General features: G+C 54.4%; 6 protein-coding genes across 6 annotated transcripts; 4 read left to right on the top strand and 2 right to left on the bottom strand.

Annotated features, from left to right (window-relative positions):
* Positions 1 to 498: 498 nt before the first annotated feature.
* J4E92_006138 (uncharacterized protein) lies at positions 499 to 4,200 on the top strand (the record flags this gene model as incomplete). The annotated part of the gene is made up of 5 exons (XM_051497511.1): positions 499 to 714; positions 921 to 941; positions 1,296 to 1,717; positions 1,767 to 3,171; positions 3,223 to 4,200. 5 exons carry the CDS (start codon positions 499 to 501, stop codon positions 4,198 to 4,200), a joined length of 3,042 nt encoding a protein of 1,013 aa, XP_051352158.1.
* Positions 4,201 to 5,073: 873 nt separating this feature from the next.
* On the top strand, positions 5,074 to 5,422 carry J4E92_006137 (uncharacterized protein; the record flags this gene model as incomplete). The annotated part of the gene is made up of 2 exons (XM_051497510.1): positions 5,074 to 5,224; positions 5,274 to 5,422. 2 exons carry the CDS (start codon positions 5,074 to 5,076, stop codon positions 5,420 to 5,422), a joined length of 300 nt encoding a protein of 99 aa, XP_051352157.1.
* Positions 5,423 to 6,120: 698 nt separating this feature from the next.
* On the top strand, positions 6,121 to 9,067 carry J4E92_006136 (uncharacterized protein; the record flags this gene model as incomplete). Its single annotated transcript, XM_051497509.1, has 6 exons — positions 6,121 to 6,165; positions 6,226 to 7,754; positions 7,805 to 7,923; positions 7,968 to 8,574; positions 8,748 to 8,802; positions 8,882 to 9,067. The coding sequence occupies 6 exons, from the start codon at positions 6,121 to 6,123 to the stop codon at positions 9,065 to 9,067; spliced, it is 2,541 nt and encodes an 846-aa protein (XP_051352156.1).
* Positions 9,068 to 9,792: 725 nt separating this feature from the next.
* Positions 9,793 to 12,837, bottom strand: J4E92_006135 (uncharacterized protein; the record flags this gene model as incomplete). The annotated part of the gene is made up of 3 exons (XM_051497508.1): positions 9,793 to 9,917; positions 10,380 to 12,323; positions 12,429 to 12,837. 3 exons carry the CDS (start codon positions 12,835 to 12,837, stop codon positions 9,793 to 9,795), a joined length of 2,478 nt encoding a protein of 825 aa, XP_051352155.1.
* A 1,220-nt stretch (positions 12,838 to 14,057) lies between these two features.
* Positions 14,058 to 15,448, top strand: J4E92_006134 (uncharacterized protein; the record flags this gene model as incomplete). Its single annotated transcript, XM_051497507.1, has 2 exons — positions 14,058 to 14,428; positions 14,479 to 15,448. 2 exons carry the CDS (start codon positions 14,058 to 14,060, stop codon positions 15,446 to 15,448), a joined length of 1,341 nt encoding a protein of 446 aa, XP_051352154.1.
* A 320-nt stretch (positions 15,449 to 15,768) lies between these two features.
* Positions 15,769 to 18,215, bottom strand: J4E92_006133 (uncharacterized protein; the record flags this gene model as incomplete). The annotated part of the gene is made up of 5 exons (XM_051497506.1): positions 15,769 to 16,223; positions 16,274 to 17,222; positions 17,269 to 17,821; positions 17,872 to 18,002; positions 18,081 to 18,215. 5 exons carry the CDS (start codon positions 18,213 to 18,215, stop codon positions 15,769 to 15,771), a joined length of 2,223 nt encoding a protein of 740 aa, XP_051352153.1.
* Between the last annotated feature and the right edge of the window lie 115 nt (positions 18,216 to 18,330).

Raw genomic sequence — 18,330 nt, 5'->3', positions numbered from 1 at the left:
CAATATGTGCGGAATCCCACCCAGCACTAGTTGGAGCGCCACATCGTCCCCTGATCAGTGATGGACCCTGAGCTTTCAAGTCCAACGCTCCACTCCCGCTCCATCTATAGACTTGCTCTTTCGGCGCCCGAAGTTGAACTGTTGGCCAACCCTTCCAGACTTGCTCCGACTGTCCTTACCCACGACTCGTGCTGTGCATAGGCCATCGAGTGCGCGCTGCTGCGACCCGCACCACAGCGACTTCCGTTCCTGCCTACGTACCGAGCCTCCAACCACGCTTCCGTCCCGACTCTGTACGACCACGAACAGCGAGCAGCGAGGGCAGCAAGGGCATTTGCCCCGTGTACGAATTATCTGTATGTAAATGCGCCTTCCGTGTCTCCTGCGAAGCGGTCGCGGCTGCCATGTGAACTTCACACCGCCCGCCAATCCCCCACACCAGCTCCCAGGGCAGTCGCGCTGACGTGACGGCAGTGTATTTCTAGTATTCTAGCCAGTATGGCCTACCAAGGCATGGGAGGAGGCAACGGCCTCAGATCTCCGCGCGAAGAGCAGTCGTTCCTTTCCTTGAATCGCGCCGCTCAGAACGGCGATGGCCGCGCGACCCTGCAGCGCCGCTTCACGACCAACAACATTCCGACCATGAGCACGCCTCTGTCGCCAATCGGACAACAACGTAGACAAGCGGCAGAGCCGGCCGAGTTTACTACAGCGGTATGTGGGCACTCTCGTACACGTAAGAGGCGGATGTTCAGTGTTGGGGCTCCGCGGCGCTTTGCATGTCGGTACTCAGTAGCAACCGCAGCCATGTCGGATATGCTTGAAACGACATAGTATGGCTGCGCTGGTAGAGCTGCTGTCCGTTAGCTATTATACATACGCGGTGACCAAGAATTCGGGCTAACGACCAATCCCAACAGACGTACCACAAGCTCCAAGTTGTAAGTCTACTTCACTGCGTCTTTCTGCGTCTCTCACTTGTCGCCCACAAATCCTACTGAAAGTAAGATTGCAGTCGTTGCCAAGGCTACCTGTCCAGGCGACGCCCATATTGACCAACAATTGTCTTTTGCCTTTGTCTCTCCTACACCACCACAAAAGTCCGCCTCTCCAAAAGCTAGCTTTGCTATCATTACTCCTGTACATTTCTCTGTCTCATTTGAGACTCTATTCCCTATCTATATCCTCATCTCTTCCCATCTGCATCGTCCTACGTCACGAGCGACGCTGTTGCCTCACGACAAACGCGCTCAAACACCCTCGCCGGTCCGTGTGACCAGCTAACAGCTTGCTAGCTTGAGAGAAAACGGATTGAACACGAGTATCTCAAAGAAGCAAAACGGCGATTCGACGCTGAGATGGAGCTTCTCAACTTGCAAGCCCAGCACGGCGAGAGTGACAACAACCGATTCTCGGCTGATGCTCACTACGGCGGACCTGCGCATAGCCAGCCCACTACCCCACCCGAGTACAACGAGAGCAACGGGTTCCCGTCCGCTTTGTCGCGTCCGAACCGTTTCAGCATGTCCAGTATCAACCCGGGTATGACCACACGCGGTAGCCGTGCCAACTCCCAGGTCACTTCCCCTCCCGCCAACTTCCAGAGCAACGGCAACTTGCCTTCGCACTCAATGCCAGGATCTCGTCGCAACTCTGAGGAGGAGCACGACGACTTTGAGAACGACGACTTTACTCCTCTGAGTCCGGCCGCGCGCAAGTAAGTTGGCCCAGCACAACATCACCTCAAACACTGCTAACCCAAATAGGAACAACCGTATGTCCATGCCCGTTACTAGAATGGACTACGGCAACCGCGGAAATCTTCCAGATGTGGGCTCGCTTCTTGGTCATATTGATACTGCCGGCTTCTTGTTTGGTGATGACGCATCAGCTGCCACTCAAGATCAGAAGGCTTTCCTCCAGATGGGCAATACCAAGGACGACTTCCCAGTCTTGGTCCGCCGCGATGGTGCTGGTAATGGTACGAACTTCTCTGCCTCTTCCGCTGCACTTGATTTGGCCCTTTCACAGTCCCCTGGCCCGGATGCTCAGTCCACTGCTTGGAACGGACACCGTCATCGTCAGGCTCAACAGTCCCTTCCTGCTAACACTTTCCGTAAAGCTTCTCAGATGGACGACTATGAGTCCGGTCGATCCAACGGCGCCGAGACCACCCCCAAGAACAACCGTCGCTCGGTGGAGTTCAGCTTCAGCCCCAAGAACAACGAGTCCAAGCGCTCTAGCTACGGCGGCCCGACCAACGGCATGCCCAAGTTGACTCAGTCGTACTCCACGAACGATGTTCCGACTCTGAAGAACGGAGCGAATGGCGCCAATAGTATCGGTTTCACGCACTCGCAGCAGTTCCACAACCACAACGCTAGCCTTGGTCGCATTCCGTCAAATGTCCTGTCCAACCGTAACAGCCGCGATCTCTCACTCGGTAATCGCGAGTCTGAGTACCGTTCTCCGCAGTCAGGCTTGCACGCAAGCGCTGCACCTTTCGGTCCTGGTATGACTTCAGCTGCCAACGGCAACGGCGGAGTCTCGTCGACTGTCGGTTCACCAGCTATGTCACAGTACTCGAGTGTTTCCGCTGCCAACCCAGGATACTATGGATACGGCATGAACATGCTGAACGGTGCTTTGAATGGTCTCAACCTTGGAGGTGGGCCCGGTCCTCAGTACGGTGGACCCACTGCTTACGCTCCCAACGGCATGTACGGTAGCGGACCGTCGCAGTACAACCCATACGCTACCTATGGCCCAGGTGGTCGCGTACAGGACAGCCAGGCTCGCGTCATTCAGAGCCGTCGTCTGCAGAATGACGCCAACAAGTACATGAACTACGATCTGAAGACCATGCCCCGTCACGAGATCTACAGTTTGTGCAAGGATCAGCATGGTTGTCGGTTCCTGCAGAAGAAGCTCGAGGAGCGCAACGCGGAGAACATCCAGATCATCTTTGATGAGACTGCCCCTCATGTCGTTGAACTCATGACTGATCCTTTCGGCAACTACCTCTGCCAGAAGTTACTGGAGTACTGCAACGATGAGCAGCGCAACACTCTTGTCCGCAATGCTTCCCCTGCGATGGTTCAGATCGCGTTCAACCAGCACGGCACTCGCGCTTTGCAGAAGATGATCGAGTTCATCTCCACCGATGATCAGGTATATTACGACCCCCGGTATCATCCCGCTTCCGAGCTAATCCGTCCCCAGACTCAGATGATCATTCACGCATTGTCCGGACAGGTCGTCGATCTCATCCAGGATCTGAACGGCAACCACGTCATTCAGAAGTGCCTGAACCACCTCAAGTCTGTGGAGGCCCAGTTCATCTTCGATGCTGTAGGCGAGAACTGCATCACTGTTGGTACCCACCGCCACGGATGCTGTGTTCTTCAGCGTTGCATTGATCACGCCGTCGGTTTCCAGAAGGTCGATTTGATCCGCAAGATCACTGCCCACAGCTTCCACCTTGTGCAGGATCCATTTGGCAACTACGTGGTTCAGTACATCCTCGACCTCAACGATGCGGCCTTCACGACCCCCATGTGCCAGGGCTTCCAGACCAAGATTTGTGAGTTGTCCAAGCAGAAGTTCAGTTCCAACGTCATCGAGAAGTGCATCCGCTGCGCTGAGCCGCACGTCAAGGGCATGATGATTGAGGAGTTGCTCGACGTCGAGCAGCTTGAGCAGCTCATGCGCGACTCTTACGGCAACTACGTTATCCAGACTGCACTCGAGTTTGCTCCCGCCGAGCTGTGCGTGCACTTGATCGAGGCGATGCGTCCGATCCTGCCATCCATCCGCCAGACTCCTTACGGTCGTCGCATCATGAGCAAGGTTAGCGAGCGCGAGAGCCGCCTGGCTGCCTACACTGGCCGTACTTCTTCTGGTCAAGGTTCGCCCGGCGCTGGGCCAGGTTCTGAGTCGAGCTCGGTCTTCAACCAGGCCCCGCCACAGTACCAGCCTCCCAACGGTTCCTCTGGCTACCAGACACCCATGTATACTGCAACCGCAAACTATGGTCCGAGCATCATTTCACCTCAACCTCACCGCCAGCCGCACCGCTTGAGCAACCCGCACCACATGCACAACCCTGTTCAGGACAACCGCCAGGGCTACGCTGGCTACCAGCAGCAGCACCAGTACGGCATCCCTCAGACCAACGGCGGCAACGGCAGCTGGTTCTAGAAGAGCCAAGCGGTCAACGAGGTTATGATTTGACGAGCTACGGTCTGTCCAAAAGCACATCACTACGCAACATGCTTACCAGTAGAGTACACTGGTGTTGGCGTTGTCATCTTGATGGTTTGATCTTTCTTCCATGTATCGGTCCCTGTCTGTCTGATTGGGCGGATCGATCTTGTATAGTACGAACTACACGAGCATCATCGCGCGGCCTCGGCAGCATTCGGCATCATTCGGCGTACGGATCTGGGCTACACGGCGTTCTTCCCTTGCCCCTTCATTGATTGTATTCTATCCCTTCATTTTCCCCAGCCATCACTTGTCTTCACGATACGGCACCTTGGTGCACTAAAAGGAACGTTTCAGCATGAGCACGAAAACGAACAGCACGAGCACTGTCGCCGTATGGGCGGCCTCTTCATTTTCACCTACCCCTTGCAATGGCACTTGCCGTGAGCCTGGAGCTAGGTGGCAAGTCTATGTACATGAATACAGGATCATATTCCAAACCTGATATGCACTTGCGTGATGTTGTACTATTGTCGGGGTGAATGGAAACAACAAAGACAGGGCAGTGACGATGTTGCAATGAATTGTGGCCAAGGTTGCGTTGATGTGACGAGGGGTCCAGCGGAGCGACTGCCGTGTGACATGTGAGGCGATGACGCGCTTTGGGCCTTCGGCTCGGGACCAGCCATTTGAAACATGCACCTGCCCAGTCGCTCCTGGACACTTACAAACCACGCCGAGCACCACCAATAAACCTCTCGCAACGTCCAAAAGCATTTTAATACGATAAGACGACCACCTGAAGCTCTCACACTTCTTAATCATCTTCCGGCACCGCAACCGCAGCCCCAAGTCGCCCAAGACATAATGCGCTTCGCCATCTTCTCCTTCCTCGTTGCGCTCCTCGCTGCCTTCGTCATGGCAAGCGCACCCCACCGCTCCGTCATCATCAGCTGGCCCAACGACACACCCGACGACATTGTCGAGCAGAGCAAGGAGGCTATCCGACAGGCCAAGGGTACGAGGCATGCGATAGCGGCAGAGGACATATGCTAACAAAATTCTAGGCGTCATTACCCACGAGTACAACATCATCAAGGGCTTTGCGGCCACCGCCCCCGCTGCCGCTCTCGACATGGTGTCGACGTTGAGCGACGTGTACAAGTGCGAGATCGAGGAGGATGGCATCGTTACCACGCAGAACAACAAGGAGTAGGCCGGATCGGGAAGGAAGAGGGCAATAAATTGGAAGGAACGGGCCTTTGATCAACTGTGCTTATGATTATACGACTGGAGTCTGGAGTCTGCTCAAGGATCGGACAGGGTGGAGTTGGACGAGAATGTCAACTAGACAATCGATCAGTATTCTGATTTATGTAGAACATATTAAACCCATCCTCGACATTGACTGTGGGCAACACCAACATACTCAATAGCCAAACGCATCACTACTGCAGATTGTTGCTACGCTCGAGACTGTTGTGATCACCGTAGGGTAAGGTGGTGGAACCCTGCAGCGGCTCTTTCCCCGCGGATGTGGCCTGCCCGTGCACGTCGTCTCAGAACAGCGGCGGCTTTATGCGCGTCATGTTCCGTCTGTCAAAAGGCAATTAGGGAATGTCAGGCTGATGCCCCTCACTCGACGCCCATCGCACGACTCTACGCCTCGCTACACACCGATTCAAGACGTCGCCGCGGGCATGTGCTGCATTCCGGCTTAGCGTTCGGGCTCCCAACCTCACCGACGCGCGCGACACGTCCTCGAGCAAGGACTCAGCCTGTGCATGGTGGAGCACGTACACTTCACCGCAAAACCACAGACACCGAGATGCATGACTGTTATTCACTCTACTCGCACCGCATAACAGCATTGACAGACCGACACGCGGGTACCAGGCCCCGCGACACTCCACCATGGACGACTTCAAGCCCGAGCTGCTCAAGGCTCTCCTCGACTGGGTACGTCTCCACGTGCCGCCTCCTACACGTCCGAGTGGACTAGCTGACCTTTGCGTCTAGGTCAACACCTTCGACCTCCCCCACAGAATCACGTCGCTGAGCCAGCTCGAAGACGGCCAGATACTGTGGCAGATCCTCGCCGACATCGACGCCGACTACTTCAACGAGTCCCTCCCCAATTTCGAAGAGAACCACCGCCGCCAATCAGACAATTGGATACCGCGATGGCAGAACCTCAAATATATCGAGCGCACAACCTCGACCTACATACGCGAAGAATGCGAGCAGCTGCCCGTCCTCACCAAGCGCATGATACCAGACCTCAAGGCAGGCGCGAGGGATGGATCAACAATGCTCGTTGCAAAGCTCACCATGGCTGTGCTACTGGCAGCATGCTTCTCGCCGCGAAGCAACCAGCGCATGCTGCAGGTCATGCCCAAGCTGGGCCAGAAGACGGCCGAGACGATTGCCGAAGCCATACAAGAGATGCAGGCCTTGGATCAGCGCATGTCGGAACTAGGAGTCGATGCCGAGCTGACTTCAGAGCCTGTTCTCTCAGGGTATAGAACACCCACACGAGCAATATCTGGCCAGCCACCCCCGGCAGGCAACGAGTTGGAGCAGGAGGCACAGCTGTTCGAGGCAAACAAGGACAGGCAAGCACTCAAGGCGCAGGTTGGAAAGCTACTCGAGGAGCTCAAGACCTCACGAGAGCGCATATCCAAGCTCGAAGAGGAAGTCGCAGAAGCGACTGCCTATCTCGACGTTCGGGCGGGCCAGGCACAACGCGCCCAATCCGACGATGTCGAAAACCTACGGAACGACTTGCTGCGCGACAGACAGTACATCGACCAGCTCGAACAAGACCTCGCGCATACGAGAGAGATCATGGAAAGCCAGAAGCGACGTCTCGATCGACTAGAGGGCGAGGAAGGATCCAAACAGGACTTGCGAGATCAGCTGCAAGTCGTCAAGGCAGAACGCGACGAGCTGAGCCAGAAAGCCAAGGCAAACGAGAACCTGAAGAAGAAGATCGAGTCTCTGACTAAGGAAACCAAACAACTAGAGACGCTACGCGAAGACTACCAACAAGCTCGTGAACGGTTAGCTCAGCTCGAAGGCGTCGAGGAGCGCATCGATATCCTGCAGAACATCATCAAAGAGAACGGTCAGACGCTTGCCAACGGAGAGCAGGCCATCTTTGAAGAAAAGGGCAAGCGCACCCGAATCGAGCATGAGAACCTCCTCCTCATGAAGCAGTTGGAGCAGACGCGCGAACTACAGTACAAAGCAGAAGATGCCAAACAAGAGCTCGAGGAACGGATACGAGAACTAGAATCATCCAATCATGCTGATCGTGGCGGAAGTCTGGAAGACGAGCTTGAACAAGACGAGAACGCCAATCAGGACACCGACACAAAGCCCGCGTCTGATGGAAGGGTGAGCGCAGATGCGATTGCTCTACAACAACGGGTCGATATCTTGAACGTCCGTTTGAAGTCGCTAGAAAGCGAGACACTCAAGCAGATGCAGGAGAATTTGGGTCTACGGTCTGATATGATGACGGAGAAGGATGAGAACAGCCAGAAGTAGGTGACCACTTCATGTGGATTGGGCATTGCTAATCACACGTCCGCAGACCCTTCCTGGAACAGAACGAAAAGCTACAGACTGCTCAAACCGAGCTGGAAGAACTTCGTCGCCGGTTACGAGAACAAGACCTGCAAATGGCGGAACTTCGCAACGAACTCAACAGGAGTATGTATTCCGATTCATCTATGTGATTGTGCTAACTCTGCTAGAATCTGACATCGACGACGATACGCGCACAGCTGCTGTCCAAAAGGAACACGAGCGCCTACTGGTACTGCAAGAGAGGACCAACGACAGACTACGGGAGCTCGAAGTTGCGAACGCGGAGAAGCAGGGTCTCTTACGAGCAGCGCTGCTCGATCGCCAAAACCTACCGCCAGAGCTTCTTGAGCTCAAGAGAGTCGAAACGATACGGGAGATGCGTGAACGGATAGAGTCTGTCATAAAAGCCCCGGCAGAAGTACAACCGCAAGTGCTAGATACCACGAGTTCGGAGATCGCCGAGACTGTGCTATCCTCCGAAGCAGCCCTGGACAAAGCAAAGAAGGTAAGTAACAAGCAGATCTCTCATAGCAAGTCGCCTTCTTCCGCATTCGACGCAGCGGTTTCGGCAATGAAGAAACATCAGCTTGAACCTTCGTTCACTGCGGCTACTCTTGTCTCGCCGGCTTCGCCAAATCGAACCCATCTCGCAAAGGATAAGTCGTTATCGGACATGTCTACTTCAACAGCTGGGACAGGGCAAACTACATGGGGCCGCATGACGCAGCTAGTCTCGCCAAAGCGGAGGACCAAGTCGACCATGGGCGGCACCGAGTACTACACGATGCAATCGTCGAATGACTGTGCGGCAAGTTTGTCCTTGGCCTGGCTGCCAGAGTATACTTATCCAACCGACTACCTCTCCCTTTTCATACCCTCTACTCATCTCCTCGCGCCCATGCTAACCCGCAACCGCAGGACCTCCAAGACCAACTCACAACTAACAGCACACTTCGCGAGCAACTCGAGCTCGCAAAGAAGGAGACGTCAGAGAAGGGCTCGGTATGTCGCGTTCCCTCCCTCTCCAGAACAGCGACGTGGCAACCTTGGATATGGTAGTAACAAGTGCTCCAACAAACAGGTGGAACTCCAACAAGAAGTCGAAAACCTGCGCCGCGAAAACGCCCTGGTCAAGTCCATGTGGTACGACATGAATCAGCGTCTCCTCAGCAACACCGTCATCCTGCAAAGACGCAGCGAAGCACCCAAAGGCTGGCTCGGAAAACAAAGAGCCGCTGTCGGCGGCTCCAGCGTCTTAGTACGTTAGCTCCCCTCTTCCTGTAAACACGCGTATTGTGTATGTATTTCCAAGGGCTGACTGGGCACAGGGCCGGAGGTAGCCGGAGCCGTGACCGCATCGCCTTCTCTGCGGCCGACGCCCTCGTCGATGGGCAACAGCTACGCTGCAGCTGGCTCGTCGGATGGCGTGCTCGTTTCTTTTCTCTTCATTACGCATTTTGTAGGGCCGCGGAATCGGGTTTGGTTCAGCATAGCGCAGGTTTGGTGGCATTTGTATTGCGTGAGGATGTATAGACGTATTGTCTTTTGTCACTTATACCCCCTTTTATTCCTTTGCAGTAGTTTGTAGAAAATCAAATATACTAGATCAAATGGACGGCTGAGCGTTTGGGTGGTGTTGTTGAGATGTCGAGTAAAGAGCGTCATGTCATTGAGGGAATAGATACATGTACATTGGTATTTAGAATGAAAAAGGGTTCAAGCAACATTGAGAAACGGTGCGTTTGGTGGATGACGGCGGTATGGACATGGATTATGAAGACGTTATCCGACAGAAGCGATACACTAGACTAGGTAAACCCAACACGCAAACAACATCGAGAGTGTGCCGTTGCATTAGCCTCCTCCTCCCACTTCGTCACTACGCTAATCTCCCATTCACATTCCTCATCCTCACACATCAAATTCTCCGCACCATCACCTTCCATCCTCCAATCTCCCACCAACCTAACTCAACAGGTTACCTCAGCACACTCAGTACTCAGCCAACCTCAACCTCCTCCCGATATTCCTGCGTATAACGTCGCGCTCGACGGGTTCGTTCTGCGCTCGATTCGCATTGAGTGCCTGACGAAGCATTCCCGCATCGAAGAAGCCATCTATAGCCGGAGCAAAAAAGTAAGAATCAGCGATCAATGAAACAGGGAAATGATGCATGGGTGGGAAACAAGGTAGTGTGTTGGTGCTGATGATGAAGTCTCGTGTGCGCATGCCGCTTATACCGCTCAATCGCATCAATAATGTAGGAAAGCAAAGAAGTAAACTTCTCTAATGAGGAAAGAGGAGAACAAAAAAAAAACGCTAAGAAGAGTAAAAGATCGGTTTCCTCGCCGCAACGGGCGCCTTCCTCGCTTTCACCGTTTTAACAACCGGAATAGGTTTACGCGGCGAGCTCTGCAAAACAGGCGTCATGGGTTTGAAAGGCGGGGAATGAGGAGGCGTAGGCGGTAAACCACCCACCGTAGGAAAAGGCTGAGAAGAAGAAGGCAAAGAGGAACAAGAAGCATGGCTCGAGACTTCATCGAGGGAAAGAAGGGAAGGAGGGGAAGGGGGAGTCCTACATCCACCGAGACCATCGTCGTCATCGTCATCTACTATACTCTCTGCAGGCGTTTGTTGTTTTCCACCATCTCCCAGAATGATTCTGCCTCTGCTCTTGAGACGGGTGGCGAGGGGTCTGTCTTCCGCTTCGCGGGCGCGGGTCGCGGTTTTATCAGCCGAAGTACCGCGGCGCTTGATCTGGCGGAGGAGTTTGCGGATCTCTAAGAAGTAGGATTCCAGCGCGTCGATGTAGCGCGAGGTTTGGCGGTGCTTGGATGATGCGCAGATGGATATGCTGCCGTCTTTTATGATGTAGCCTATGCCGAAGCCGTCGGCGGACGTGGGACCGAAACCGAATTGGCGGAGCGAGGGGTTGCCGCAGTTGGAGGTCGAGAGGATGGTTTGGTTGATCTTGTCCCAGCCATTGTCGGCGAAGAGGGCGGGCATCGAGTGCTGCATTGGTGCTGGCGGTGGCGAGCTCGAGATAGAGTCATTCTCTGAGAGGACTGAGTTGCGGTTCGGTGAGCCGACGCCTGATGCATCGGCGCTGGATGGTCGTGTGGAGTCCCAGCCATCACTGCTGGCTGTGTCGTTGGACTCGTCAATAGCGCGCTGCCATATGCAGTACAAGGCGTAGAGATGTCGGTCGGGACCTTGGGCCTTGGAACATATTTTTGTGTTTTCGGTGTGCTTCTGGCATGCCTTTCGGAGTGCTTCGATCTTCTGCGATGCAGGGTTCTCGCCCCAGAACGTCGTGAGAAAGTCAACTGACTCTTCTGTTACCGAGCGGATGGCTTCCGTACGTCCGTGGTAGTATATTTTGGTCATAGCGGGTTCGTACACGCATTCTATCCGTCCGTATAGACCGTAGTACGCTGCCTGGAAAGCCATTTGAACAAAAGCATCGGGTGAGAAACCCATCGAAGTCATGAAGTTCTTGCCATAGTGAGGGAACTCCAGAGTCGCGAACTCATTCTGCTGAATGAGGTCTGCAAGGCGTGTCTCGGCAAAACGAAGCGCTGTGCTGAGTTCGGGAAGCATGTCCCACTCAAGCTTGTGGGGTGTTGTTTGTACGTCGCCAAAGCTATCTGGGTCGCGCTTGGCAGGATCAGGACTTGATGAAGCCCAAAGACTCGGCGCACTGCCGTTGATGGTTCTCGCGAATCTGAGAATGGTGTCGGTGTATACATCGGAAGCAAATCTGAGCACAGTATGGCCATCAACACCAGTGTGCTCGAAGTTGATACCTGCACTTCCATTCTTGCAAACGATGATTTGCAGCTTGTCGTACCAGCGGTTCGTGCATGTTCCCACTTGGACGCCGCGCTCAATTTTGCTCGTACCGCAAAGCATGTTCATGCACAGATCGGCGCCTGTTTGCGGTTCGGTGTAGTCCAGGCAGAGAATAAACAATGCTGAGTCAACAATGTTAAGGCAGTCAGAGTTATTCGAGCCCTCTTCTCTGTGCAGCACGTCACGGAGTCCAGCCCAAACCTTTCGGTTCTCCGTACTCAACACACCCAGAGCTCCTTTGGCCGCATCCTGAATCGGTACTTCCTGCGCGTCATCGACAATGACTTGCAGATTGAGGGCAATGTCCTTTTCCGTCATGATCAGGTCGTGGTTGTCATCTAGAACGTCGAACCAGTAGAACTGGCCATAGCACATGACGACCACGTGCTTCGAAGTCGGGTCTTGACCGATCTGACATCCATGCTCAGTGGGTATCCTGGCAGTACCGAACAGTCTTGAGTATTGGTACATGCACAGTGGCTGACCACGGATGGTGTCAGGCGGTAGTTCCTCGCGACGGACAGCTCTAACAAAAGACAGTGCCGAGACGACTAATGAGGCTGCGCGAGTGACTTGGTTGTTGCGAGCCGGGGTGGGATCATCCTCCAGTAAGAAGAATGGATTTAGATTAAGTACCACCGGGTTATCGAAGTTCAGATATGAATCATACCCTAGCGATAGGTCAGCCTATGATACATGGATATAGACACACTTTCAACTGTCGATCACGAAATGCCTCAGATATAGCTCATTTTGCGAACTGTCAAGATACTTACAGAACTGCTCGATGTAGTTGTTCTTCCCAGAAGCGTACTTCTTCAGCTTCTCCTGCAGCACAGGTCCATCAGTCTTGAGGAAGTCCTCTACTGAGTGAACCGTATCGCTGTGTTCCTTCGGAGACTGTAAGGGTTTGAGCGCGGCAATGTATTTCTTGCACGAACTGTCGAGCTCTGGGATAGGAAGCTTTGGTAGACTGTCTTCGTGTGCGAAGGTGATGCCCGGTCTTGAGTTGGGGTTGGTATGGCTTGCTAGTGGTGCTTGTGCCTCTGAGGAGTAAGACTGGGTGCTCTGCTTTGCGGACTCCGCTGAACGGGTCGTGCCGTTGCCTTCTGAGCCAGACATCTTGGATGCTTTGTCTAGTGTATCCTCAAGGGACGACGGTTGGGTGAAAGTGCGGACTGCCATGGCGAGTGTCAGTTAGGCGTATAGGGGCGAGATGGAGGTGGCAATGTTGAGATGCCGCAGAGCACTGCGATAGAAGTAGTGACAGTCCTGAAGACAGTAGGCCGGCATGGGTACTCAAAGTTCGCAAAGAGCATCAAGGTACTTGGGGAAGGGAAGACTCTTATAAGAGTCAAGACGAATGGGGAAAGTAGAATTAGGGCGGGTCCACATGGCGACTTCGCATGTGAAACGCGCGATAGGCTTCGTAATAAAAGAGACAGGCGATGCAAGATGCCGCCCAGGTAGCCGACCGCTGACCCGGAACGTGACCCGGAGCATGGCAGACCAGAGAGGTGAATGACCCGATGTTCTAAGCCAACGAAACGCCCATGCAAGGAGAATGCAACTTACACAGTAGCGTCGAGCTCTAAATGAGCTGCGGATAGTCTGGCGGAGTTTGTCCAGATCTGGAGAGTAATCGAAACTGCTGTAGTCAAAGTACCTCTGTTGCGCAACGACTTACTGTACTCCACTGGGCCTCTTGGGCTCTCGACAATGCAGCAGGACCAGGATAAAGGACCGGAAAAGGTGTGCCGCGGATCGAAGCACAGCAAATGTCAGAGAGACTCGGTCGTGAGGATACGGTAGGCGCGTAAGGCTGCCCCGAGGTGTACTAGTGGGCCTGTTAGAAATCAGCTATCTACGTTACGGACGAGTGGAAGCGTCGGCGGTAGCGCGAACTTATAAAGGGCACGCACCGTCGCGTAGGCAGTCCGGTTAATCGGAGAAAATGTACCTGGGCAGCTTTAGGAGAGGCACGGCAATGGGTGCAGGGCACGATAGCAGGATGGCACTATGGTCTATGGCTACTTGGATCACACTGCGCTCTACTCTACGCACGGCAACCTGAGGAGTCGATGTCTGGGCTCCGTCTTGGGCGGACTGGGATTGTCGAGTGGCTGAGGTATGCCAACGTGTGGAGAAGCGGGGGATCCAGGTGTGACGTAGGTCACGGACCATAGGAGAAACGGAACCCCCACCACGTTGTCGTGAATAGACTAGTCGACTAGCGGCCAAGAGCTTCTCGAACAGTCGCGCAGCTGGAGCTTTCATCACGCGTCAGTCATCCCGTCCGCCTCCAACGCTCCGCCCGCCGTGACATTTGACCGAAAAGGCGAGTCCGGAACGAGAGTCGCGCGTGCCATCCGCAGAGCCGCGCAAATGCGACACCTCTCTGGCCCATGACGGATCTGCTGCAGGTGCTGCCTGACTTTGACGCGAGACCCTACACCCACCTGCTGCCCTCGCTCGACAAGGCCCTCATCACCGCCAATGACCTGCTCACCCTCGACGCCGCCGATGTCGCCAAACGCGCCCAGCTGCCTGCCGGTGAGCTGAGGAAGCTCGCTGATGCCGTGATAGCAGCTCTGCATCTCCAGCTTGGCTTCGGCGGAGAGGAAGCTGCCGTCGGCAATTCCTTTCTTTCCGCTTCCGGTATCCCGGATGCACCGAATGATGGTTGGACTTGTATAAGCACCTTGGATGAAGAGTTGGACGCTGCCTTGGGTGGAGGCATACCGCGTGGCTATCTGGTAGAGATTACCGGGGAGAGGTGCGGCAATCTGATGAGCTCGTACTAGACATTGTACTGACTACTTTCAGTGGTGCCGGTAAAACACAATTCCTCTTAACCCTGCTGCTGGCTTCGCAACTGCCGCCTCCCAAAGGGCTCGCCAAGTCAGTAGTTTACATATCTACCGAGGCAACACTATCTACAAAGCGCCTCGCCCAGCTGCTCTCCTCCCACCCGGCCCTCGCTTCACTACCTGCCGACGAAAAGCCCTCACTGTCGCGTGTCCTGAGCATACAGACCCCAGATCTCGAATCCCAAGAGCACATACTACGCTACCAGCTACCCGTAGCGATTAGAAAGCATGGCATCGGTCTTGTCATCCTGGACTCCGTCGCTGCCAACTACCGCGCCGAGTTCGAGAAGCAAGGCGCCGGCAATGGAGCTGCGGCCATGGCAAGAAGAGGAACCCAGCTTGTACAGCTAGGTGCCCTCCTCCGGGAACTCGCCCGCACAGAAGGCATAACCGTTGTCGTAGCCAATCAAGTCGCCGACCGCTTCACGAAAGCGCCGTCTGCCCCGTCCTCAAACGCAGCATCGCGGACAACATCTACCAACAGCCAAGGCAATCAGAGCGCAAGTCAGGGAACAGACCACGACCATGCCGCCAATCCAGCCTCACAGCCAGCCGAAAGCATCGTTCTCTCTGCAGACCCCCTCGCTCTCGACCACCAACAACGCTGGTTCACCGGCTGGGGCGACTCACAGTACGAACAGGCGCACGTCCAAAAGACACCCTCGCTAGGTCTCGTCTGGACAAACCAACTTGCGTGCCGCATTGCCCTGAAGAAGATACCCGTCCTTTCTGGTAGCAAACCGCTCATACACAATGTCAATGGCCAAGACCAATGGAATGAGCAAGAGGAGAGCCACATTTCAAAGTGGCGACGCTGGTTCAAGGTCGTATTTGCGCCCTGGGCTCCGCCGTCAGAGGGGAGGGGTGTCGAGTTTGAGATAACAGAGAGTGGGATAAGACATGTAGTTAAGCCAGAGAAGAAATGAAAAACACAATATACACATCATCAGCAGTTGTCAAGACATGACCTCGGACTGTGAGTAGACTCAGATTACATCATGACAGTGATTATCTTCCAGAAAGATTCTATACTTTATACCGCCCCTAGGAACACCTTCGCTAGCCCGGTCGTGAAGAAACCCCTAATGCATGCGTCCGCCTGGTATCCATGAACCCTAGATACCCCAAAGTTTATAGAAAGAAGAAACATGTTGTTACAAAAAGACCAAGACGTCCCTCTGCCTCGAGCAAAAAGGTCCTCGTTGCCATTGAGCACAAAGAGAGGAGAATCGTAGGGTGAAGGCGCTTAGTCGGTGATCCTCCAGCTGTCGAACCACTTGAGGTGTTTCCACTGGCTGCTGGGTCCGACCATGCCGAATGAGATGGCCCTGAAGAGTACGTACAGGCCGATGATGATGGCGTACAGAACGGCGAAGATGGCCCATTGTACCTGCTTGCTGAGCTTTCTTGTCGTGAAGTCGAGGCAGAAGCCCATGACGATGATGGCGAACCACAACGCAGGGTAGTAGTGGTGCACGTAGGTGACACGACCCATAGCGACGAATGGTGCGTAGTGAAGGGCCCAGCCGATGATGGGGTAGATACCTGCGTAGTGGATCTGGTCGATCTCTGATTGCTTGAGATCGTTGTATCCGCGTTGCCAGCGAACCAGGTAGAAGACGACGAGAAGACCGAAAATGCCTAGCGAAGCGGTGCTGCCCCAGTAGACGAAGGGGTTGCCGAGGAGGAAGTACTTGACGACTGTGATTTTGTTAGTGGAATATCTAAGGTGATGGGAGAAGGGTGCTTACTGTCGTCGTTCCAGCCGCACATGCGGAGACCGACGTGCAGGATGGGCCATTGCCAGAAGCTGGACGCGAGATCGTCTTGCTTGTCAGGGTCGGGAACAAGCGCGTTGTTGGATGTCATCATGGCAACGTTGAGATGAATGAAGTCCTGGAAGAAGGGTGACTTGTAGTCGCCAGGGTTGCCCGGGGGTAGTCTCTCGTTGGTGTGACTCTCGATGTTCCAGTGGGTGTAGACGTCGCGGGGGTTGTTCTTCTTAACGCAAGTTGTCTCAATCTGCTTGAACCCCCATTGAGGTAGGTTGACATTGCCAGCGCGGAGGTAGCAGCCCAAATCTTTGTGCTTCAGACGGAAGGCGGTCGTGAGGGTTCGGAGCTTGGAGTAGTCCCTTGAAGCAGCATCGCGAACAACTTCAACAACCCAGTGGTCCTTGGTGTCACCGACGGTTGTGTTGCCGTAGCAGGAAACTTCCCAATCACTCTTTGTAACGGGGGCGGCGACTTGGTGCGAGTGGAGGTTACGGCCGGTCTGGGCGTGGATGAGACGGATAACGTCACCGTTTCCAGGGTAGCGGAGCTCCTCATCGGGCTTGTAATCGACTTCGTGGCGGTTGGGGTAGAAGAACCAGTCGTTGTTGGCATCCTTGTGGTGGTAGCAAGTGATCTGTTGCTGTTGGGAGCCTTCAGGGTAGGTCTGTACGTGAGAGTGAAGCAGTCCACCTCCGTATCCCATGTTCTTCAGAGTTGTGCGAGAGCCGTATGCGATCTCAAGAGGGCTGTTCTTGCCGACCTCGGTTCCTCGCAGGTTGGCCTGGAAGAGAGAGCTCATTTGTGCGTCGCCGGGACCGCTGTTCTCGAGGATGATGAAGTGGAGGTAGAAGGAGAACATGTAGACGGCGAGGGGAATGAGAATTAGGCCGAAGACTCGGAAAGCGACGTGGGTGACTAGCTCAACCTGTATGTGTTAGTCTAGTTTCCTCTAGCAGGGCGATTTCACGTACCTTGGGCATCTTCAGGTCTCCAAACTTGTGCCAGAGGTCCTCAATAGTGTACAATCCGACCAAGGCAGTAACGAAGAATCCAACCCACTTGACACTGCATACGCAACCAATGGAAACTCCGGTGAGCATCAGCCAAAGACCCCACTCAGGAGAGAATGGATCATGCTGCTGACGGTGGAACTTGGACCAGCAGAAGACGGTGGTGAAGGTGAAGCAGAGGAGCATAGAATCGAGAAGGATGAAACGGCTGATGGTGGTGTACGAGTTCTCGCAGAGTACAGCCAACGTGACGAACCATACGACTGGACGGCGGAAGTTCAGCTCCTTGGCGGTAAAGTATGCCAGCGGAACGCAGACAGCGCCAAAAGCAGAGTTGAAGAGACGCATGAAGGTGTAGTCCAGCTCCGGAGGGTAGGTCTCTCCAGACTTGAATTCGAACGAGCCATTGTATCCAGCGAGGTATCCAGACAAACCGACGAGCATCTTTCCGAGCGGTGGGTGGACATCGAAGTAGAACTCGCGCTTGAGGTAGTGTGAACCGAACTTGCCAAAGCTGCACCAAGTCAGAACTAGCCATGTACGTCTTGGATTCCGTATACTTACTGGGCTTCATCCCAGGTGACGATTGGCGAGAGGCCAATCTTGTACATGCGCGTGAAGAAGGCGAAGAAGGTGAAAATCAGAGGGGCCCAAATGAACTCGTATTCGTCGAGGAAGGAGATGATGTTGAAAGGCTGCATATGGTTAGCGAAAGGTCCCTGCAGCCACCAGAATATTGACAGCTCTGATGCCACTTGTGCAAGACGGCGTACCTTGTCCTTGGATTTCTCCTTCTCTTGTACTGGTGCAGCGACTGGCGCGGAGGCCTGTGATTGTGCGGCTACATTTCTCCTCCGCAGCTCTTCCGCCTGTGCATCGGCGCCTGTGGTGCGCGCAGTTGATGCCATGGTGATGGAAGTCGGCGCTCTGGTCGACCTCAGACGTTGTTCGCGGAGTTGTCCAGAAAGGCGGAAGGGATTCGTGGCTTGAGGCTGGATTTGGTGGTGAACGGGTAGTCGGTAC

The sequence above is a fragment of the Alternaria infectoria genome (genome assembly GCF_024043175.1).
Source record: "Alternaria infectoria strain BMP 0036 chromosome Unknown scaffold_9, whole genome shotgun sequence".
Taxonomy (NCBI): Eukaryota; Fungi; Ascomycota; class Dothideomycetes; order Pleosporales; family Pleosporaceae; genus Alternaria; species Alternaria infectoria.
This window is presented reverse-complemented; position numbering and strand designations above follow the sequence as displayed.